The sequence below is a fragment of the Bos indicus genome, chromosome 19 (genome assembly GCF_029378745.1).
Source record: "Bos indicus isolate NIAB-ARS_2022 breed Sahiwal x Tharparkar chromosome 19, NIAB-ARS_B.indTharparkar_mat_pri_1.0, whole genome shotgun sequence".
In the NCBI taxonomy this organism is placed as follows: Eukaryota; Metazoa; Chordata; class Mammalia; order Artiodactyla; family Bovidae; genus Bos; species Bos indicus.
In genome coordinates this window covers 7,608,053-7,631,773 of record NC_091778.1, presented here as the reverse complement: position 1 = coordinate 7,631,773, position 23,721 = coordinate 7,608,053, and the positions used below count along the sequence as shown (strand labels likewise).

Below are 23,721 nucleotides of genomic sequence, written 5' to 3'. Positions count from 1 at the left end.
TGTTCCCCAATGTTCATTGCAGCACTATTTACAAAAGCTAGGAAATGGAAACAACCTAGATGTCCATCAACTAATGAATGGATACAGAAGTTGTGGTGCATATGTACAATGGAATATTACTCAGCCATAAAAAGGAACACATATGAGCCAATTCTAATGAGGTGGATGATCCTAGAGCCTATTACACTGAGTGAAGTAAGTCAGAAAGTGAAAATGAAAGTGAAAGGCACTTTAGTTCAGTTCAGTCACTCAGTCGTGTCCAACTCTTTGTGACCCCATGAATCGCAGCACACCAGGCCTCCCTGTCTATCACCAACTCCCAGAGTTCACCCAGACTCACGTCCATTGAGTCAGTGATGCCATCCAGCCATCTCATCCTCTGTCGTCCCCTTCTCCTCTTGCCCTCAATCCCTCCCAGCATCAGAGTCTTTTCCAATGAGTCAACTCTTCGCATGAGGTGGCCAAAGTACTGGAGTTTCAGCTTTAGCATCATTCCTTCCAAAGAAATCCCAGGGCTGATCTCCTTCAGAATGGACTGGTTGGATCTCCTTGCAGTCCAAGGGACTCTCAAGAGTCTTCTCCAACACCACAGTTCAAAAGCATCAATTCTTCTGCGCTCAGCCTTCTTCACAGTCCAATTCTCACATCCATACATGACCACAGGAAAAACCATAGCCTTGACTAGACAGACCTTTGTTGGCAAAGTAATGTCTCTGCTTTTGAATATGCTATCTATGTTGGTCATAACTTTCTTTCTTAGTTGTGTCCAACTCTTTGCAATCTCAGAGACTATACAGTCCATAGAATTTTCCAGGCCAGAATACTGGAGTGGGTAGTCTTTCCCTTTTCCAGGGGATCTTCTGAACCTAAATCTCCCTCATTTCATGTGGATTCTTTACCAGCCACAAGGGAAGCCTGTAAATCAGAAAGAGAAAAGCAAATATAGATTATTAATGGATATATATAGAATCCAGAAAGGTGGTACTAATGAAGCTATTTGAAGGGCAGGAATGGAGATGCAGACATAGAGAACAGACTTGTGGGCACAGAGGGGGAAGGAGAGGGAGGGACAAATTGAAAGCATAGCATTGAAATATAAACATTACCATATTTAAAATAGATAGCCAGTGGGAATTTGCTGTATGACACAGGGAGCTTAAACCTGGTACTCTGTGATTCATAGAGAGTTGGACAGGGTGACAACCTAGAGAGATGGAAGGGGTGGGTGGTGGGAGGGGTGTTCAAGAGGGAGGGAGAATATGTATGCCTGTGGCTGATTCATATTAATTTATGGCTAAAACCAACACACTATTGTAAAGCAATTATCCTCCAACTAAAAATAAATTTTAAAATGTGATAGTCAAGGATAAATGCAAAAATTTTTTTAAAAGGCTATTTATTAAGACCTACTTAAAGGATATAATTTGAAGGAATAGTAACAAATTTCTACTCAAGAATAAAGAATAATCAAAATATTGCTTTTTTAAAAAGCCCTATATTCTAGATTTAGAGCTGTGTGTCTGTGAAGTGTTTTAATAAGCTTTTCCACAAAGGCTTCAGAATTTTTCTTTGCCTCTGGCTCAATAGTTTCACTTTAGTTTAGAAGAAAAGGCCTTAAGAAAAGGTTTCCAAACAAGCTCTGAATGTCAACTTCCAATTTGGCCAATTTCCTAACATAGAATTTAAAAAATATATTTTCCTATGAATATCTTACCGTGTTCTGCTGGACAAACAGTACATACTCCTAGGTCATAAATACTGAACAAGCCCATAAGGCGCAAAAGACATTACCCCCACCCCCTCCCCAAGTTCCAGAACTATACCAAAGATAACAAAAAGAAAGAAAGAAAGGCTCAGATAGCTCCCTTGAAAGCTGACAACAGTGGTAGGTCATAGGCTGCACATGGAGTGCAGCCCACATTTCCCCCCAGCTAAAATTTTTGGATCTTTAAATTGGTTACCGCCAAGCCAAGTTATCAGGACAGAAGTTAGACAAACAGGAACACAATGGCTGTGCTTGAGAAAGAAGGAATCCACCACCCTCAGGTACTCAAAAGCCAATTTACAATTCAAAGATCTAATTCTTAAGAATGCTTACTGCCTACCAGTCTGAATTTAGAAAGGAAGGGAGAAAATGAAATTTTACCTCCTCTGTTAGCCATGCACTATTGATGGAGATAGCGATGAGAGAACTGACTTTGGTAAGAATTCTTACCTTTGCTGGCTTCTGGCAGTTTTCCTAGGATCCTTTCTGCAGGCTCTGGAGTGAGTAGGGTCCAGCAAACCACATTCTGGTCATCTAAACTTTTAGAGAAGAAAAAATCATATTCCCCCTACCTTTATAATGAGTTCTTGGCTGAGATCCCCATTTTTTTTTAATTTAAATTTATTTATTTTAATCAGAGGCTAATTACTTTACAATATTGTATTGGTTTTGCCATATATCAACATGAATCTGCCACGGGTGTACATGTGTTCCCAATCCTGAACCCCCTTCCTACCTCCCTCCCTATACCATCCCTCTGGGTCATCCCAGTGCACCAGCCCCAAGCTTCCTATATCTTGCATCGAATCTGGATTGGCGATTAGTTTCTTATATGATATTACACATTTTTCAATGCCATTCTCCCAAATCATCCCCCCCCGCCCCAACCCCTGGCCTGTCCCACAGCGTCCAAAAGACTGTTCTATACATCTGTGTCTCTTTTGCTGTCTCGCATACAGGGTTATCGTTACCATCTTTCTAAATTCCATATATATGCGTTAGTATACTGTATTGGTGTTTTTCTTTCTTGCTTACTTCACTCTGTATAGTAGGCTCCAGTTTCATCCACCTCATTAGACCTGATTCAAATGTATTATTTTTAATGGCTGAGTAATACTCCATTGTGTATATGTACCACAGCTTTCTTATCCATCCATCTGCTGATGGACATCTAGGTTGTTTCCAAGTCCTGGCTATTATAAGCAGTGCTGCAATGAACATTGGGGTACACGTGTCTCTTTCAATTCTGGTTTCCCATTTTATTCTAATGCTGTGCTGTGCTTAGTTGCTCAGTCCTGTTCTACTCTGCAACCCCATGGACTGCAGCCCACAGGCTCCTCTGTCCATGGGGATTCTCCAGGAAAGAATATTGGTTGCCATTCTCTTCTCCAGGGGATCTTCCCAACCCAGGGATCGAACATGCAATCCCATATTGCAGGAGGATTCTTTACCATCTGAGTCACCAGGGAAGCCCAAGAACACTGGAGTGGGTAGCCTATCCCTTCTCCAGGGGAACTTCCTGATCCAGCAGTTGAATCAGGGTCTCCTGCATTACAGGTGGATTCTTTACCAGCTGAGCTACCCAGGAAGCTCTTTTATTCTAGATCATATCATAAATGATAAGATTATCAAGGTTACAATTTCTCCACTGGGGCCACTGTGATTCAAGATTATCTTTGGTAAGGCTATCCTGTTGGTCCAGCCCTAAAACAAAATTTTATTCACCTGAAGTCTCACACCAGTCTCAGTCCAACTTAAGTATGATCCAGACTGACTCTACACTCATTTAAGTTTCTAATCTTGATCCAGTTCAATCCCAGACTCAGTCCAATTTCTAGTGAAGTGCAAGTAACTCAGTTGTGTCTGACTCTTTGAAACCCCATGGACTATACAGTCCATGGAATTCTCCAGGCCAGAATACTGGAGTGGGTAGCTGTTCCCTTCTCCAGCGGATCTTCTCAACCCAAGAATCAAACCAGGTCTCCTGCATTGCAGGCAAATTCCTTACCAAATGAGCTATCAGGGAAGCCCGTCCAATTTTTAAGACAGATCCAATCTGGTTTTAGCCAGTTTCTGGACACAGTCATGAAGAAGATGTGCTCAAGTAAAGTCTGATACCTCAAGGAAAAGCTGCAGAGCTAGAATCTAAGAGGAACTTACCACCTCCAGAAATTCCTGATAAGAAAGCAGAGTTCAGGGGCTCAGTAAGTACCCAAGTCTGGTTGCTTTTGCTCCTGGGGGCCTTCTGGGGGTCTTCTTTGATATCCTCTTTTTATCCCAGAATGTTTCAAAGATAAACTAAGACATATTAAAATTTTTAAGAGCTTCTTTAAGTAAAAATTGAGGGTAGGATGATTTGAGAGAATAGCATTGAAACATGTATATTACCATATGTAAAACAGACGACCTGTTGAAGTTCGATGCAAGAAGCAGGGCACTCAAAGCTGGTGCTCGGAATGGGGAGGGAGGTGGAAGGGGGGTTCAGGATGGGGGGACACATGTACACCCATGGCTGATGCATGTCAGTGTATAGCAAAAAGCATCACAATATTGTAAAGTAATTCGCCTCCAATTAAAATAAATTTAAAATAAAAAAAATAATACATTCAAGGGGGGTAAAAAAGAACCAATGAAATAAAGCATGCAATAAGTTTAGTTCCTAACACATAATAATTGCTCAATAAATGATAGCCATTATTGTTTTAAAAAAAGTCAATTCAATTGGACAGCATCTCTCCTAGGAGACAGTAAGGGGCTTCAAGGGATGAATAAATGAGAGACTTTTGTGAGCAGAAGAGAGCAGAAATAAAGAGGTTATATTAGGAAAAGAGCAGGTTGGTTATTACAAGGTTACTTTCATTTAGGGGAGGGCAGGGGTCTATCCATGTATAAAACCACCTCTTGTGTTGTTGGAAGAGAGGGTTTGCTCTGACCAGTGTGTTCTTTTGACAAAACTCTTTAGCCTTTGCCCTGCTTCATTCTGTACTCCAAGGCCAAACCTGCCTGTTACTCCAGGTGTCTCTTGACTTCCTACTTTTGTATTCTAATCCCCTATGATGCAAAGGACAGCTTTTTTTTTCTTTTTTTCTTTTGGTGTTAGTTCTAGAAGGTCTTGGAGGTGTTCGTAGCACTGTTCAAGTACAGCTACTTTGGCATTAGTGGTTGGGGCATAGACTTGAATTATTGTGATGTTAAATGGTTTGCCTTGGAAATGAACAAAGATCGTTCTGTCACTTTTGAGACTGCACCCAAGTGCTGCATTTCAGACTCTTTTGTTGACTATGAGGGCTACTCCTTTTCTTCTAAGGGGTTCTTGACCACATTAATTGATATAATGGTCATCTGAATTAAATTCACCCTTTTCTGTTCATTCTAGTTCACTGATTCCAAAAATGTCAATTTTCATTCAAGCCATCTCCAGCTTGACTACATACAATTTATCTTGATTCCTGGACTTAACATTCCAGGTTCCTATGCAGTATTGTTCTTTACAACACTGGACTTAACTTTCACCAACAGACACAACCACACCTGAGTGTCACTTCTGCTTTGGCCCAGCTCTCTTTCTGAAGCTATTTCTCCATTCTTCCACAATAGCACACTGGACACCTACCAACCTGGGGGGCTCTTCTTCTGGTGTCATATCTTTTTGCCTTTTCATACTGTTCATGAGATCCTCAAGGCAGTAATACTGGAGTGGTTTGCCATTCCCTTCTCCAGTGGACCATGTTAAAGGAGATCAATCCGAATATTTATTGGAAGAATTGATGCTGAGGCTCTGATACTTTGGCCATCTGATGCAAAGAGCCAACTGGGTGGAAAAGACCCTGATTCTGGGAAAGCTTGAGAGCAGGAGGAGAGGAGGGGCTACAGAAGATGAGATGGTTGGATGGCATCACTGACTCAATGGACATGAGTTTGACGAAACTCTGGGAGATACTGAAGGATAAGGAAGCCTGGCATGCTGCAGTTCTTGGGGTCACAAAGAGCCAGAAACAACTTAGTGACTGAACAACAGCAAGAGGTCTATCAGGCAGATTAACTTGTGCTGATCAAGAATTCTTTATGGACCACATTGTGATTCTATTCCTGGGAGAGCCAAATCTGAAATTAGTCCCCATTTGGAATGGGGGCTTTGCATAAGGCTCCATTTGGGGCCTGTTATCTTTTATTTTTTAATCAATTAACCACAGAATCCCAAAATATCATGTTTTCCTTCTGTATGGTGGTGATCACAGCTTCTCATTATTGTAGACTGTGTGCATGTTCCATATTCTCTGTAGTCTGTTAATTCTCTACCAGAAGAATTAATTAAACTATATGAACTCCACTGCCTAGCACTTAACCTGGCACATCAGGTAGAGAACTTTCAAACTCACTCCCATAACATGCTGCCTCATTGTTGCTCCATTATTTTATCTGAGGAAATGGAACATACATTATATGTATCCAAGCAGACACACAAAACCACATACAAATAGATTAGTGGTACAAATAGCTTTTCTGAAATCCTCCCATTTTGGCGGTTCTAAACTCTGAGAACCTAAACAGATAAAGTGTATTTATATTCTCAAGAAAAAAAAAAAAGTATTCTTCCTTGTAGTTGGAGAGTTGTGTACAAAATTGAACTTTGGTGAAGGTAGCCCTGCTTACATGTTGCATGACTTCCTTTTTTCACCACCACTTCTGGCTCCTGCACTGACTCTGCTCTCATGGGGTGCGTGGTGCACTCACACTGGAAGGCATGTTGACAGCAGCATGGGCCAGGAGCGTCAGGGCGATGGGCATGGATGTTCCCTTTCCCTCCAATTAAGTTTCAGAGCCTGATGCTCTACCTTAGAAATTAGGTTTGGATGTGGACTACTGAGAGTGCGGTCTCACAGTGGGAGGGATACAGAGTGGCAAGGCTTAGAGCATCTTGGAGAGCACCTCCATGACAGTGCTGGAGGGATGCTGGAGATGGTGGAGAACCATGCGGGGAAGTGAGCTGGTGTTAGGAATGACTGTGCTTTATTGGGTCACTGCTCAGCCTAAAATTCTTCAAACTTCACTCGCATTCTGGGTAGAAAGTCCAAATCCTTGCCATAGCTCTCAGGATCTCCTGTAGCCTCACTGCCTCCTTCTTCAGCCACATGTGAGCAATGTCTTCCTCCACTCTGATTGTTCAGATCCTTTGGAAGTTCCTGCAACATGACTGGCTCTTCTGCTTAAGGGATTTTATGGAAATGGTTCTTTAAATGTGGAAGAGTCTTCTTTTCCAACCTTCATCCAGCCAACTCCAACATGTTCTCTGCAACCCCTCAGATTTAGTTAGTGCCCCAAGTTTAGACTCTAACCCACTTTATTTGCCCTTTCTCACAATTTGTCATCCTTCAACAGCTTCTCCACTGTGTCTTCCTCACTAGATCATAAGCTCCTTGAGAGTAGACCCCAAGCACCTACTCATCCAAGGAGCTACCGTGCTGTCCCCTGGCCAGATGGATGCCAGACCATTGAGAAATACCTGTGAAGTGAATATAGATCTCAAAGCATTTAAAGATAATTCTCTGAACTGACTGGGTGGTGCCGGACTGAATGGGCTCTTCTTGCTTTCTCTCTTTCAAACCCAGTTGGGAAGAAGGAGTTTTGAAGGGCAGGCCCTTGAGGTGGGGATCTTTGGTGAGGAATCTCAGCCAGGAGCCAGGCCAGGACCCTCAATGTGACATAGCAACATTTTCATGAAGTGATCATCTACTGGAATTCCTCAGCTCCAAGGTCATCATTAACTTTAAACTGTTATGCAGTATGAATAATTAGACTGTGGAAAAAAATTAGCACTGAGAGTAGTTGCTACTTTAGTCATCAAAATCCTGAAATCCTGACTAATCTCAGCTGGACTGTCTAGACAGTAAGATTTTTGTAACATTGAAGTATAACCTATAGTCACATCAGCAAAGTCATCCTGTTATAAGCAAAGGACCTGAGCACTTTCAAGGAAAGACCCTAGAGATCCTGAGGAATCAAGAACCCCTAAAATGATGATGTGGGAAAAATTGCCTTGGATTAGATTATTAAGTATTAAAATGGTATTTCATGTAATCAAATCTAACCTCTACGTTTTGCCTTCTGGGTGGGTATGGTCAATCTTCTTCAGATCATTAAAGTCCCTCATTAGATACCATTTGAGTGCCTAGAATATACTCGCTTCAGTTCAGTTCAGTTCAGTCGCTCAGTCATGTCCGACTCTTTGTGACCCTATGAATCGTAGCACGCCAGGCCTCCCTGTCCATCACCAACTCCCGGAGTTCACTCAGACTCACGACCATCGAGTCAGTGATGCCATCCAGCCATCTCATCCTCTGTCATCTCCTTCTCCTCCTGCCCCCAATCCCTCCCAGAATCAGTCTTTTCCAGTGAGTCAACTCTTCACGTGAGGTGGCCAAAGTACTGGAGTTTCAGCTTTAACATCATTCCTTCCAAAGAAATCCCAGGGCAGATCTCCTTCAGAATGGACTGGTTGGATCTCCTTGCAGTCCAAGGGACTCTCAAGAGTCTTCTCCAACACCACAGTTCAAAAGTATCAATTCTTCGGCACTCAGCCTTCACAATCCAACTCTCACATCCATACATGACCACTGGAAAAACCATAGCCTTGACTAGATGGACCTTTGTTGGCAAAGTAATGTCTCTGCTTTTGAGTATGCTGTCTAGGTTGGACATAACTTTCCTTCCAAGGAGTAAGCATCTTTTAATTTCATGGCTGCAGTCACCATCTGCAGTCAGTAATCTAAGAGAAAGAAGAGTTTCTACCCACAAAGATCTTATTATCTACTCAGAGGGACAGATGAAATAGGTGAAACAAAGAGTTAGAGGAATGAGAATATAATTACATAATTAAATAATCATGTAATTATATAATTTAATTATAATATTTAATTATATTAAATTATATATATTATATATTATATATAAATATATGATTTATAAATATATTATATATTTATAAATTAATAAATATTAATTTAATAAATTAATATTTATTAATAATATATCATGTAATTATATATTAATTACATAATTAAATAATGATGTAATTATATAATTAAATTCCAAATGATACATTCAATCCCTGCAGCGAGTCACATTGTAAAAGTCTAGCTCAAACTCCAAAGTGCCAGTTCCATGTTTTTTGGTCCTCTGGCATTTACTGTTTGGTCAGGGGTACTATGCTTCCCACTATTTGGTACTATCTTCTCCAATTTAGTAAACTTGAATGCCAAAGGGTTTTAACTCTACTAATTATAGCAAATGGTGATTTTTAAAGCTGCCTTACCTAAAAAGTTGGTGAAGAATCTGCCTGCAATGCATGAAATCTTCCTGCATCGGGAAAATCCCCTGGAGTAGGGAATGGCTACCCACTCTCGTACTTTTGCCTTGAGAATTCCATGGACAGAGGAGACTGGCAGGCTACAGTCCATGGGGTGACAAAGAGTTGTCGACTAATGCTTTCAGATACACTTTCACTTTCACATGTAGAAACTCAGCATTCTTAGTATTCTGTGTTAGCAGATTATCAAACACTGTTAGTTTGCATGATACCATTTCATGTAGATTCTCTGCTGAAAGACTATAATCCTAGTGCTTGTATTTCAATGACTTTATATATAAACAGTCAACTTAACCTCTATTACATGAGATATTCAGATTTACTTTACCTAAAATTAAATTGCAGCTCCTCTGTCCATGGAATTCTCCTGGGAAGAATACTGGAGTGGATAGTCATTCCCTTCTCCAGGAGATCTACCCAACCCAGGGATTGAACCCGGGTCTCCTGCATTGTAGGCAAATTATTTACCATCTGAGCCACAAGATAAGCCCTACATTACTGATAGTGCTATTTTAATGATACATTTCTGAAGTATTCACTTATTTGCAGAATTCTATCCACATGACTAATCACTGGGACAGGGATTGGTACATGGTTTAAAGGGAATCATGGGATGATTCAGGATCTACTGAAGGAATTTTTTTTTTTTTTTTGACTCGGTGTGAACCCGGGAAGATGCAGGTCTTCCATTTTTTATTAGCAGCGATCCTGCCACCAAACATGGCCCCAAATCTAAGAAACCTCAAAGAAGGACAGAGCAGATTTCTGTCAAGCACCTGTATCAACCACTACCTAAAGCCACTCGACACCTGACCTTGTATGTAAGTGAGCCTAAAATTCTCTTTTATGTTCAAGTCCATGAGTTAGGTTGGATTTCACTTGCAAACCAAAGAGACCTAACAGTCTCATTCATAGGGAATAAGGCAGAAAAGAGACTGTACAAGACAAGTATAAATCACTGGGTATTTATTTGATAGTCAACACACTTCCTTTTCCAGAGAGAAAAGACACAGTCTGAGTTATCCCATTTTAATAAATCCCATGCTTCTGGAATTATATCCTGAATTTGTATGTCCAGTAATCAAGATTTGGTACCATCACACAAAGTGATTAAAATTTTTCCCTGAGATTATAAGGCTGTGCCTTTGTCCACAGAATAGCTTTCCTTCCAAAATTCAAAAGAAAAGTAGGAAAAGGGAAGTTTTCTGTTGGTGGGAGAGGCAGATAATTTAGAATTCCTGAGAAAAAAAGGTGTAGGGTCAACCACACCACTAATTCATATTTCCCTGGCTGTGAACACTTATTCTTGCAACATGTCCAAATGTTATAGAAGGAAATTACACATAAAGAAAATTAATCTCAATGCTGTGTGCAGAGCAAGTTGGCTAATTCTAACCACCAGAGTTATCTTAATGCCTCATTGTCCAGTAAAACATGGAACTAGAGAGGTACAGACAGCCTTCCCCAGTGGCATGTGGGAAAGAGAAAAATTCAGGCATGGATGATGAGACGAAAACTGTCTCACACTATATGCATAGTCAGGGCTGTGACATCTTTCAAAATGGTTTGAAATCAAAACAGCTCATGATCCCCCCCAGGTAGGAATGCGTAGAGGTTTAGGGGATTATCATCTCAAATCAGCAAAGCATAAGGCCAATGGACATAGGTCTTCTGGTCTTGGCACACTGAGAGTCAGTTCTGAAGGCAAAGCAACTGCAACAGGAGATCACTCTCCTGAGTTGCAATGACCCAGGTGTGGGAAGGAGCCGGCTCACTGGGTTCAGTCGCCCTGAGGTGGTGGTGTCAGTCCTTCACCCACAATAACCTAGAATGGCATAATGAAATGGCTGTGCTCCCTAGAGGACTCCACTTTTTAAAAATAAACAAACAAAGGTTTCCTTAACATCACCCACATTCAACAGTGGAAGAAGGCAGTGGGTCCCAGGTCGGGAGAGTGGCAAAGGAAGTGGATTTCAGGCAAACGCACTTGAGAACAAGCTGATGGAGAGCGTGTGGGCCTCCGAGGATGGAAAAGAGAGAGGCAGACTGAGTGTCAGTGCTCGTGGCACTTGCAGACATCATTCTATGGACATCACTCCACGGACACAAGGCTCACAAATCTCTCTCTTCGGCTCTGTGGTACTTCAGACAGGCATTCTCCAAGTCTCTCAGGAAGCCAGGAATTTCACTCTGCAAAGGAAAGGAAACTTGTCACTTCTCTGTCCTCACAGTGCTCTCTCTTGATTCTTCAGGAAGTGGCAAAGATAACGAAGATGGCCTTTGGAATAATAAATGTGACAATAGGGCCCCCGAGCAGGTTTCCACAGAATGTGGCCACAGATGATGACACAAGTTAAGACACAAGGCACTGGTAAGGCAAGGTGGCCACTGTTGTAAGACCTTGTGTATTTTGCTAATAAAAAGCTAAGATATTTCTGAGATATCATATTTTGAAAGAAAAAGGAAGATAGGAGATAGGGATGGGCTGTGGGACTCTTCCAAAAAAGTGAGAGAAAGGACTTGCTTTACAGAATTAGAAAATGGTAAGGATGGGGGTGGGCAGGGGAATGAAGCAGGATATGTGATCCTTCAGTTAGCATTGATCATTTCAATTTCCCCAAATGTTGTTTTATTTAATCCTTCTCTATAGAGTGGGGATATCCATCTCTATTTTTTGGAGGGGAGAAACTGATGGCTTGCCTAGATTACACAGTCAGAAACAAGGTCAGGATTCAAAATATCTTGTGCTTGATTCAAAGCCTATGTGCTTTTTCATTCCCCCAGAGAACTGGTGATCCCTCCAGTCAGTAGGTAGGACCTTACAAAGCAGACTGAATGGCAGGCATAATTCCAGGTCCTAAGCAGTCTCTAGTGATCCAGATCAACTGAGGCTCCCACTTCTCAACAGAAAAAGAAAATAAGAACAAAACTGGAAGTTTTCCCAGGCTTGGACATGACTCATTGCCTCCCAAGTCAGCTTGGCCTAACTCCTCCATAAGCAAATACAGGGCCCACAGGCACCATTGTTCCTACGAGAAGCAGGCTATTGTCTGGAGGTTCCAGAGAGTGATCCTAATGAGCTTTTTGTGGGCAAGCAAGGAGGGCTGGCATTCCAGGTAAAGACTCTATGTCTTTTGTCCCGGCTGCTGTCCTGGCTGCAACTCCAGTCCTAACCAGACTCAGTCAAACAAGCTGTGTGAGGCCCGAGACAGCGCATCTCTCCAGACCGACAGCACTACAGGCTAAGTTAACATCTGCCAAACACACCTCCCCTGCTGCCTTCTGGGATCTTACCTTGGTGAAATTGTTAAGGATCCAGAACGGAATTTGGCCACCTGGGTTATTGAAGTAATACATGAAAACTAGAGAGGGAAAGAAAGCACAATTTACAAGAAGGAAAAATAGAGCCAAACCCCTGGAAATGCCCAGGCTTATATTCATTCCAGAAATTAAGGAGGGAAGTAACACTGAATTCAAGTGAACTCTTGCCTCTGCCTTGTCTTGTGGGAGACTTACATATATGCATTTAGGAAAACAGCCCAGGCACATTCTGCTTCTTTTTATTAAAGGCATGATACTTATTATCTATATCTAAATGGGATATATCTCCCATTTAATTTTTTCTCTCATTAACTGTATCAATTATAAAAAGTTGATAAAATTGAATGCCAGTTTATAAATGATAAAATGAAGACTCAGAAGAGTAAATTGACATGTAAAGGTGGCAGATTTAACACATGTCAGAACTAAGTTCAGATTTTGCTGCTGCCTCAAGGTCACATCCATTCCATTCCAGCAGATGGCTGCATTGACTCCTCCCAGACTCTTTCCTAAGGCTGGAACTCAAGGCAGACAGGTTCTGAGTCCCTGGGTTTTTGCTGAGAAGGAGCTGCCTCCCCAGAGGTGGTCCCACCAGCCCTCCTGCCCACCCCTGTCCAGCTTGTGCATGTACAGGACTTTCCTGAAGTGAGTTTCTAAACCTTCTGGTTCACTTGGATGTTTTGATTTCATCTGGACAATGGAGTCAGTAAAGAATGGACTGATCAGATTTAAACATCCATCTCTCATTGTAGCTAAGCTTCTGGGGTGAACTGAGTCTCATTTGATTTATTTGCACCCATGCTCAGTCTCTGACCTCAGGGAAAAAGCATCCTGCATTTGATAGGCCTGCAACCCATGTGGCCTTCACATGGGTGGCCCAGGCAGGTGCACCAACATATGCCCAGTATTTACCTTCACTCCTCCAAGAGTCATAGCTCTGGATTGCCAGGCTCTGCTTGTACTGCTTCACCCGGATCATGCCCGACTTCTCTGAAAACCACGGCACAGAGATGCTCTGGGCCAGGATCACGTGGACCTTCCGCCCTTCAAAGTTCAGCTCTCGCCGCTGCCGCACATAGACACACTACACCACCAGTAAAGGCACAACATCAAGTCCAGCATCTCAGACGAGTCAGAAGCAAAGGGACATGATTCTCTTCCTCCACTTGGTGTTTGCTCCCTTTATTGTTACTTCACTTCCTGTCTTACATACCCTGCAACACCATGGCTCTTCCCACCTGCTGTTCCCATTTGAGAGCATGCATTGAGGGAAGCATCACTACGAACAAAGCTGGTGGAGGTAATGGAATTCCAGTTGAGCTATTTCAAATCCTGAAAGATGATGCTGTGAAAGTGTTGTACTCAATATGCCAGCAAACTTGGAAGACTCAGCAGTGGCCACAGGACTGGAATAGGTCAGTTTTCATTCCAATCCCAAAGAAAGGCAATGACAAAGAATGCTCAAACTACCGCACAATTGCACTCATCTCACATGCTAATAAAGTAAGGCTTAAAATTCTCCAAGCCAGGCTTCAGCAATACGTGAACTGTGAACTTCCAGATGTTCAAGCTGGTTTTAGAAAAGGCAGAGGAACCAGAGATCAAATTGCCAGCATCTGCTGGATCATCAAAAACACAAGAAAGTTCCAGAAAAACATCTATTTCTGCTTTATTGACTATGCCAAAGCCTTTGACTGTGTGGATCACAATAAACTTTGGAAAATTCTGAAAGAGATGGGAATACCAGAGCACCTGACCTGCCTCTTGAGAAACCTGTATGCAGGTCAGGAAGCAACAGTTAGAACTGGACATGGAACAACAGACTGGTTCCAAATAGGAAAAGGAGTACATCAAGGCTGTATATTGTCATCCTGCTTATTTAACTTATATGCAGAGTACATCATGAGAAATGCTGGGCTGGATGAAGCACAAGCTGGAATCAAGATTGCCGGGAGAAATACCAATAACCTCAGATATGCAGATGACACCACCCTTATGGCAGAAAGTGAAGAAGAACTAAAGAGCCTCTTGATGAAAGTGAAAGAGGAGAGTGAAAAGGTGACTTAAAGGTCAACATTCAGAAAACTAAGATCATGGCATCCAGTCCCATCACTTCATGGCAAATAGATAGGGTAACAGTGGAAACAGTGGCTGATTTTATTTTGGGGGGCTCTAAAATCACTGCAGATGGTGATTTCAGCCATGAAATTAAAAGACGCTTACACCTTGGAAGGAAAGTTGTGACCAACCTAGACAGTATATTAAAAAGCAGAGACATTACTTTGCCAACAAAGGTCCATCTAGTCAAGGCTATGGTTTTTCCAGTGGTCATGTATGGATGTGAGAGTTGGACTATAATGAAAGCTGAGCACAGAAGAATTGATGCTTTTGACTGTGGTATTGGAGAAGACTCTTGAGAGTCCCTTGGGCTGCAAGGAGGTCCAACCAGTCCATCCTAAAGGAGATCAGTCCTGGGTGTTCATTGGAAGGACTGATGTTGTAGCTGAAACTCCAGTAATTTGGCCACTTGATGCGAAGAGCTGACTCATTTGAAAAGACCCTGATGCTGAAAAAGATTGAGGGCATGAAGAAAAGGGGATGACAGAGGATGAGATGGTTGGATGGCATCACCACTCAATGGACATGGGTTTGGGTGGACTCCTGGAGTTGGTGATGGACCGGGAGGCCTGGTGCTGCAATCTATGCGGTCTCAAAGAGTCGGACTTGACTGAGCGACTGAACTGAGCTGAACTGATTGCAGTCCCAAGTCAGCTGCTAACCACCTGTCTGTGCACCTCTGTCACCTTAACTCTCTAGGTCCCCGCATCCTCCTCTGCAGACTGAGGGAGTGTATTGAATACTCTTTATGAAAAGTTTTTTCAGGTCCTCAATTCTGACACAAGAATATTTCCTAGAAAAGTTCTCAAGAAACTATTAGCTGCCTCCCACCGTTACTGATGCTACATGTAGTCAGGCTCAGAAGCCACACCCTGAGGTCTCTGAAAGCCACACAAGAAGCAACAGCTTTAGCAGATGCTTACACAAGAGTAAAAGACAGTGTTGTCTACAGCTCCTGGCCATGCCACCATTGGGTGATAGCCACGAGGCACGGAAACACTAAGAAAGCTGATCAATGTTACACCAGGATGGGCTTCCCTGGTAGCTCAGATGATAAAGAATCTGCATGCAATTGGAGTCCCATCCCTAGAACCAGAAGATCCCCTGGAAAAGAGAATTGCTACTTACTCCAGTATTCTTACTTGGAGAATCCCACAGATAGAAGAGAATGGCAGGCTACAGTTCATGGGGTTGCAAAGAGTTGGACACTTTTGAGGGACTAACACTTGACTTTTGGAAAGGATACATCTCTGTTGGACATGGGAAAAGGGTACTTCATTTGCCAATAGACCGCTTCTTCTCCATCGACTTTTATTTCACGGAGTTCTAAAAAAAAAAATCAAATGACGTTATTGCATCTGAAAGTCTCTTTGGCTTCAATTAACAAAAAGTGTTGATATGACAGTCTTGTAGAAGATGATAAACCACTAACTCAGAAGGCACTGACTTCCAGGAAAAGTCATTATCACTGAAAGTTGTTGCCCAGAAACAATGTTTAGTAGACTTAAAAACACATTAAAAATAAATGAATCCAACAAAATTTGTTCATTGGAAGCTACACACATTCTGAGGTAGAATGTGATAATAAAATTAGGCTTCCAAAAAATAAAATTTCAAGTTATTAAATCATGGTAACCATTGGACGGCACTGCAATACCAATAGTTCTACTGTTGTGACCTTACTCCTTACCTTAAATTTATTGACATATTACAACTATCCTGGGACTGAGCAATGCAGTTTAGTGTTTACAGTTGTTTAATGAAGGTTTTAGAGAGGTTAGTCTTCCTCCTAAGCAGGAAGGAGCTTAACTATGCTAACACTATGCTACTTGCCTCTCTCCCGTTTTGCTTTATACTACAGAGACAGGAAGTAAATCTGCATAATGTCCACCATCCTTTTGTATGCAAATAACATCAGTTCAAGGAGGATAGCAAAGGGATACGATGAAGTGCACAGCCTCTGCCCTCAAGCTGGGTGGGAAGCTTCTAACTAACCATGTAGAGGAGTCAAGCTAAGACTGCTGAAAGAGCCAAGAGAGCCCCTTGAGGAGGTGCTGACAGCAGAAATGTGTTATTTAATTCAGCTTCTGAAAGAAATAAAACCTATTAGAAGCAGACTATGCAGTAAAGAACTTATCAGTCCATTACTACAAGAGGCTGAAAATGCCCTTGAAAGGAAGGGAAGGAGGGACCATCCATTGCTTTTGGCTGCTCTGCTATGATTCTCCCCTTCTTGTACCAGAATCTCTTTCTCCTTCAGATCATCACCCTTCCCCTCCTTCTCCACAGTATGGTTTAAGCAGCTCTAACTCAGTGTTAATTTCGGGCATGGGAAAAATGAGTCAAACATGATCACAGCAATTGGTTTAGGGAAGGCATGTGTGGATAGTCTTGGCTTGCCACTCTAGCAAGTTTAGGCCCAAAAGTGGTTTTGTAAAGGCTCTCAGGAAGCTCAGAGAAGATCTAGGAGGAATAGAGTTAGGTTAGGAACCTCAGGATTGCTCCAGAGATGTCAAGCTACTGCAGCCTCTGGACCATACTCCATAGTGCAGACTCTTAATGCCAAGTACCACACATAAGAGGCTCTGCCAGCATCTACAGCACATGACTGAACCATGACTGCTAGGAAGATGAACAGAGAATGTGTGACTTCTCCCTTGAATTAGTGGGCATCACAATGAACCCTAAATAGTAAGAGTATTTGATAACATTAAATGACCCCAAACCATGACAAACATCCCCAGGAAATAAGCGCATGATCCATGCTGAAGCAATAGAAGCCAATCCTGGGAATCTGGATGCCATAAGTAGGAATGTTCCTGTCCTTCTGTGGTTGTGTACGTGGTTAGAATGTAAGCCTACATCTTCTGGTGGTATTTCTGCCAAGACACAAGAATCTGCCTGAGATTGTGGTCAACACAAAAGAAAACAGTCAAACTGGAGAACTGAAGTACCGAATACAGCTGTCCTGGAGGCCAGATACTCTTGGATTTTTAATGCCATGAAACAATAAACTCTTTCCTTTCCTTACAGTGCCATTTGTTAGCTTTTCTTACTTGCAAACAAAATTCTTGACCACAGCAAGGGTCTGTCAGGATTTCTATCCCCATCAGCTAGCTGTGTATCTATTTCACAGTGACTGAGATGGCAGAGGCCATTGCTCACTCTAAGTGGGAAAAAGATACCTTATCTATTCCCTCTATAATTCTCCATCACTTATAGGAAAAATCTAAGAAGTGTAGCCAGGTGGCCAGCCTAGGCCTTTGGGGCTAATTCCAATTCTGCTACCACAACTATGCAAGAACACAAAATTGCTCATAGTTGTCTTCCTTTTTTAACATTTCATGTTGTTTCAGGTCTTTTTCATTTTACTAATGCTGTTATTTGGGCCAAATATCCTTATTCCACTCACCCCCTCATCTCTCACTTCCCCATACACATGTATTCTTGCCATTTATAAAACTTTGATTCCACTTCTAAAGCAAAGTTCAAACATGATCTCTTCCAAAAAGCCTTTCATGAACATCCAGGTATATATATATATCCAGGTACATATACCTGGATATTCAGGTATATATATGTATGAGATGACAACAAACTTGCAGTAAGGGCAAAATACCACATTTAAGCCCAGCACTTCAGATATTTAAGCCAAAATTTTAAATGAAACATAATATAACTAAACTTATTGCATATATAACATAATATAACTAAACCTATTGCATTCTACTGGGTAGAGTAAATAGGAATATATTCTACTTTCTAATAGTGTTTTTAGATCAAGTGTGACTCACCTTGGACATACTGGTCCCACTGTTTTCTATATTCTAAGTCCATATAGACATCTGCAAGTAGATCTGGTGGAGATCTCACAATACCAGAGACCTTATACTCATGAAGTCCAGTCAGCTATAAAATGAGAGCAGACAGAAATAGCCTACTGATTCTCGAGTTGCTATTACACAGCACACGAAAAGTTGTTGTTTGTGCAACGTCATTCCTGAGCACCTCCTCTGTAGACTCGGTGATGCAATGCTGAAAAAGCAGGTGAGGATTCTGCTCTCATTGCCTTTGCCACTGGTGGTGACAGCTACCCAGGTAATGTAAATAGGATAAAAGAGAGTTATGTGATAAATGGTATCTAGTTTTGGTGGGCTGGTGGTCAAGTGTCCGGGAAATGTCTCTATGTTGGACTGATCAGAAGAATTTTTTCTAAATAGTAGAAGGAGCCAGCTATGGGAAGATTAGGAAAGCCCATTCCTGGTTGGGAAAGGGCCTTCAGGTTGATTGATTGTCTTACTCAAAGAACAGAAAGTCAAGGGGTCCAGAGAACCATGATGGGGGACAGTCAGAGAAGCAGCGGGGGCTGGGTCCAAAGGGATTTGTGAACCAAGGTAAAGGGGTAAGAGGTCTTATTCTAATTGCTATGGAAAACGAATTAATTAAAACAAGGAAATAATTTTTAAAAACATGGTTCTTGCTGCTTGAAAATAGATCATAAGGGGGCAAGAAGATGGGTTAGAAGACCAGGACAATGATCCAGAGAAGAGACGTTGGTGACTGGACAAAGGTAGCAGAAATCATGGGGAGAAGTTAGTGATTTAGGGACACATTTTCAAGTAATGTCAACAGGAATTGCTGACAGACTGGCTGTGGGGACAGAGAAAGCAAAGAATTTTTTTAAAGTCTTATAACATTTGCTTAAACAACCAGGTAGACAGGAGATCACTTTTCTGAGATAGCTACAACTTGCGGAGGTGGTGATCTTACGGCTTCAGGGTAACCAAGAGCTCTATGGTGAGAATGTTGAGCTAGAAATGGTTATTAAATATCCATGTGGAGGTATCATATTGGCAGCTAGCATCCAGGCTTCAGACTATTTTAGATAACCACAGAGAATAATGAAATTAAAAATATTGTTTTACCAATTTCAACACAGAATTTTTCACCAACTGCATCCTTTTTTCTGTAAGCAACTCGTGTATAGAAAAGAATGAAAGAGGGGAAGAAATACCAACTTCAAACCATACTAGTCCCTTTTAATCAGAAAAGGGCCATTTCTAGATTCCTAACTAGAAAACATATTCCTTGTTTCTATGTTAAGCCATATTATGTGAGGATGTGGGCTGGAGTGGATACACTCCACTCTCTATACAATGGCAGCTAAGAATTCCTGACCTTCACCTTGACTAGAGACTATATTGTTAAGGTTAAACTAATGACGTAATCTGGAGAAGGCAATGGCAACCCATTCCAGTACTCTTGCCTGGAAAATCCCATGGGCAGAGGAACCTGGTGGGCTGCAGTCCATGGGGTCGCGAAGAGTCGGACATGACTAAGCGACTTCACTTTGACTGTTCACTTTCATGCATTGGACAAGGAAATGGCAACCCACACCAGTGTTCTTGGCTGGAGAATCCCAGGGACAGGGGAGCCTGGTGGGCTGCTGTCTATGGGGTTGCACAGAGTGGGACACGACTGAAGTGACTTAGCAGCAGCAGCAGCAGCAGCAATGACTTAATTAATTTCAGTGCAAAAGCTAATAAACTAAACAAAGTGAACCTTTTAGATGGACTCGTACTTCCAGTTGTTAACGCAATGCTATTGCCTAATCAAACATGAATGAACCCATGTTCTTAAACACTGTCCCAGGAACTTATGTGAAGTCAAGGGGTAAACATGGAAATCTTTCTAGAGATTCTGAGGTTTCAAGGGTCTCCTGACTCAGGGGGCATAACCATAATTCCCAGTTGAGGAATCTCAGATGTATGTGAGGGTACCTGGCAGGAAATGGAAAATAAAATTGAAACTGAATTCAGAAGGAAGTGTCAGCTTTAAAAGTAAATGGCTTTATACCAAGTATTTCCAACCAGCAAATGACATGCTGGTAGGTCTGACCCCTTTACATGCTGTGCCATGGATGCCCCAAAGAAGGGCAGGTCAAGGTGAAAATATCTTCTTCTCCTCCTCCCTCTCCCCTCCTTCTCAAGGATGGGAAGACAGTGAGGGTTTATAGACAACACACATCTACAGTGATACACACTTTAATCAGCTTTGAGAGAGAGAGAATTAGCTGCTCTTCAGGAATAATGTGGCCCCATTTTCTACACAGAGTGAACAAAGGGGATAATTATGTATAGAGATTATGATCTTCCCAACTTCACATGAGTTAGCTTTGATTATTTGGATGAATTAAGGCAAACTGAATCCTCTAAGAGTGTTTCCCTTTCCTCCTAAATGTATTGATAATTTTAGCTCTTAGTGACTTCAGTCCTGTAATATTGCAGAAAAGGAAACAGAAAGCCCTCTAATAAGAGAGAAATATAATGCTGTGATTTGTGTCAATACCCAAGAATGAATTATTATGACAACTTCCTTTAAACATTCCCTTCATGATACGACTGAAAAATGCCAGAACACCGAAGAAACCAAATGCTTAATGACTCCTTTCCTAGTCTATCAGTAAAATGTTTTTTTCAGGCACTTAGCAGCCTCACTCAAATTTGGATCAATGCACTTTTTTAAACCATCATTTCTTTTAAAAGAGAAATTCAGCCAACACAATAATGTTTTGTCATTGAAAAAATAAAGTGAATTTTTATAATTATAAAAATAATTCATAATCTTTAATAAAAATTATAAAATGCCCAAAATAACAAAGTTAAAATGCCATGCAACTCTATAATTCACAAACACCTAATTGCAATATATGACATATTTCTCCTTTTTTCAAAATATTTTATTGAAACAGTTGATTTACAATATTGTGTTAATATCTGCTGTACAGCAAAGTGACTCAGTTGTAATATATACATATATTCTTTTCCATTGTGATTTATCACAGGACATTGAATATAGTTCCCTGAGCTTTACAATAGAACTTTGTTGTTTATCCATCATGTATACAATAGACTGCATCTGCTAATCCTAAACTCCCCAATCCTTCACTCCCTAATCCTTCCTCTCCCTCTTGGCAACCACAAGCCTGTTCTACATTTCTGTTAGTCTGTTTTTGTTCATAAGTACATTCATTTGTTTCATACTATGGATTTAACATAAAAGTGATATCATATGGCATTTGTCTTTCTCTTTCTGACTTTTTCACTTAGTAGGGTAATTTCTAGGTCCAATAATATTGCTGAAAATGGCATTATTTCATTGCCAGCAACAATGTAAGAGGTTCCTTCTCACACCCTCTCCATCAGTCATTATTTGTAGATTTTTAATGATAGCCTTTCTGACTAGTGTGACGTGGGACCTTGTTGTTTGGATTTGCATTTCTCTAATAATATCATTGGAAGGACTGATGCTGAGGCTGAAACTCCAGTACTTTGGCCACCTCATGAGAAGAATTGACTCATTGGAAAAGACCCTGATTCTAGGAGGGATTGGGGGCAGGAGGAGAAGGGGATGACAGAGGATGGGATGGCTGGATGGCATCACCGACTCGATGCACATGAGTTTGGGTGAACTCCAGGAGTTGGTGATGGACAGGGAGGCCTGGCGTGCTGCAATTCATGGGGTCACAAAGAGTTGGACACGACTGAGCAACTGAACTGAACTGAATAATTAGTGATGATGACCATCTTTTCAAATGCCTGTTGGCCATCTGTGTATCTTCTTTGAAGAAATGTCTATTTAGGTCTTCTGCTCATTTTTCTATTGGGTTGTATTTTTTTGTTATTGAATTGTAGGAGAGGTTAAATTAAGCCTTGTTAGTCATATCATTTACAAATATTTTCTCACAGTCCATAAGCTGTCTTTTTGTTTTGTTTATGGTTTCCTTTGCTGTGCAAAACTTATGTCTAATTAGGTCCCATTTGTTTATTTTTACTGATATTTCCATTGCCTTGGGAAACTGACCTAAGAACACATTGGTATGACATGTCAGAAATTTTTTGCCTCTTCTAGGAGTCATCTGGTGTCTTGTCTCATATTTAAATTTTTAAGCCATTTTGAGTTTATTTTTGTGTGGTGCGAGGGTATGTACCTACTTCATTGATTTATATTTGGCTGTCCAACTTTCCCAGCACCACCTGCTGAAGCAATTGTTCTTTACCAATTGTATGTCCTTGCTTCACTTATCAAAGATTAATTGTCCATAAATATGTTGGTGTATTGTTGGACTCTCTATTCTGTGCCATTGATTCATATGTCTGTTTTTGTGCCAATACCGTATGGATTTGACTACTGTGGCTTTGTAGTATTGTCTAAAGTCTGGGATGGTTATGCTTCCTGCTTTGCTCTTTGTCCTCAAGATTGTTTTGGCAATTCTGGGTCTTTTATGGTTCCATATGAATTTAAGGATTATTTTCTATAGTTCTGTGAAAAATGTAATGAATATGTTGATAGGTATTGTATTAAATCTTTATATTGCTTTGGATAGTATGGCCATTTTAACAATATTTATTCTTACAATCCAAGAGCATGGGATATCTTTCTATTCCTTGGAATTTCTTTAATTTTCTTTATTAATGTGTTACAGTTCACAGTGTATGTCTTTCACCTCCTTAGTCAGGTTTTACCTCCTGTTGGGGGCCAGAGTGAGGTACTCCGCCCGTGACAAAGGTCATGAGGAAGGAGGCTCGACATACGCAAAGGCGGGATCGAGCCTCAGGAGTCCCCCTGGAACTCCTCGAGCATCTACCCCCATAACCAGAGCCTGCCTACTTTACTACTTTGTGCTCTTACCTACACCTCTGACTTTACGGGGGGCTGTCCCCCACCACTTCTTTCGGAGAAGGAGTTAACCTAGAGCTCCAGTCAATAAAAACTCTTGGGTATGACAAGAGTGTTTTAACCTACAAACTCCTCTGAAGGTTCTCTAGCCTGCCTGACAGGCTCGTCCAGCCACATGTGATTGCTCACAGCCTCCCAACCGTGAGAGGCACAAGATGCTTTAAACCCTCTAAAAAAGGTTCTTTAGAGAAGTTAGAAAACTATAAGTATAAGTATAGTGGGCTAATTAGAAATTGTGTTGGTGAAGGGTTTTTCATTTGTTGAGCCAATGTTTGTTGCTAAGTCTCCACATCCCCTGCCCTTACACACATTAATGAATATATAGAAGAAATAAGTATTAACCTTTGATATTAATCACGTTAGACCTTAGGCTAAGTAAATTCTTTCCTTAGCTAAAACCCACTACACCCTC

General features: G+C 41.3%; 1 protein-coding gene across 1 annotated transcript; it reads right to left on the bottom strand.

The window, feature by feature from the left end:
* Window positions 1-10,080: 10,080 nt before the first annotated feature.
* LOC109573832 (phosphatidylcholine transfer protein-like) lies at window positions 10,081-21,939 on the bottom strand. The gene is made up of 5 exons (XM_019981308.2): window positions 18,365-21,939; window positions 15,817-15,896; window positions 13,365-13,536; window positions 12,426-12,493; window positions 10,081-11,321 (listed from the first exon to the last, which is right to left on the bottom strand). The coding sequence occupies exons 1-5, from the start codon at window positions 18,405-18,407 to the stop codon at window positions 11,244-11,246; spliced, it is 441 nt and encodes a 146-aa protein (XP_019836867.1). The 5' UTR covers window positions 18,408-21,939; the 3' UTR covers window positions 10,081-11,243.
* Between the last annotated feature and the right edge of the window lie 1,782 nt (window positions 21,940-23,721).

Bases quoted from the DNA above. Each gene is read 5' to 3' on its own strand.
- LOC109573832 (XM_019981308.2), bottom strand. From the start codon at position 18,407: ATGGACTTAGAATATAGAAAACAGTGGGACCAGTATGTCCAAG. The intron at 15,897-18,364 runs GTGAGTCACACT...TTTTTTTTTTAG, and splicing joins GTGGGACCAGTATGTCCAAG to AACTCCGTGAAATAAAAGTC. The intron at 12,494-13,364 runs GTAAATACTGGG...TTCCCTCTCTAG, and splicing joins TGACTCTTGGAGGAGTGAAG to TTTTCATGTATTACTTCAAT.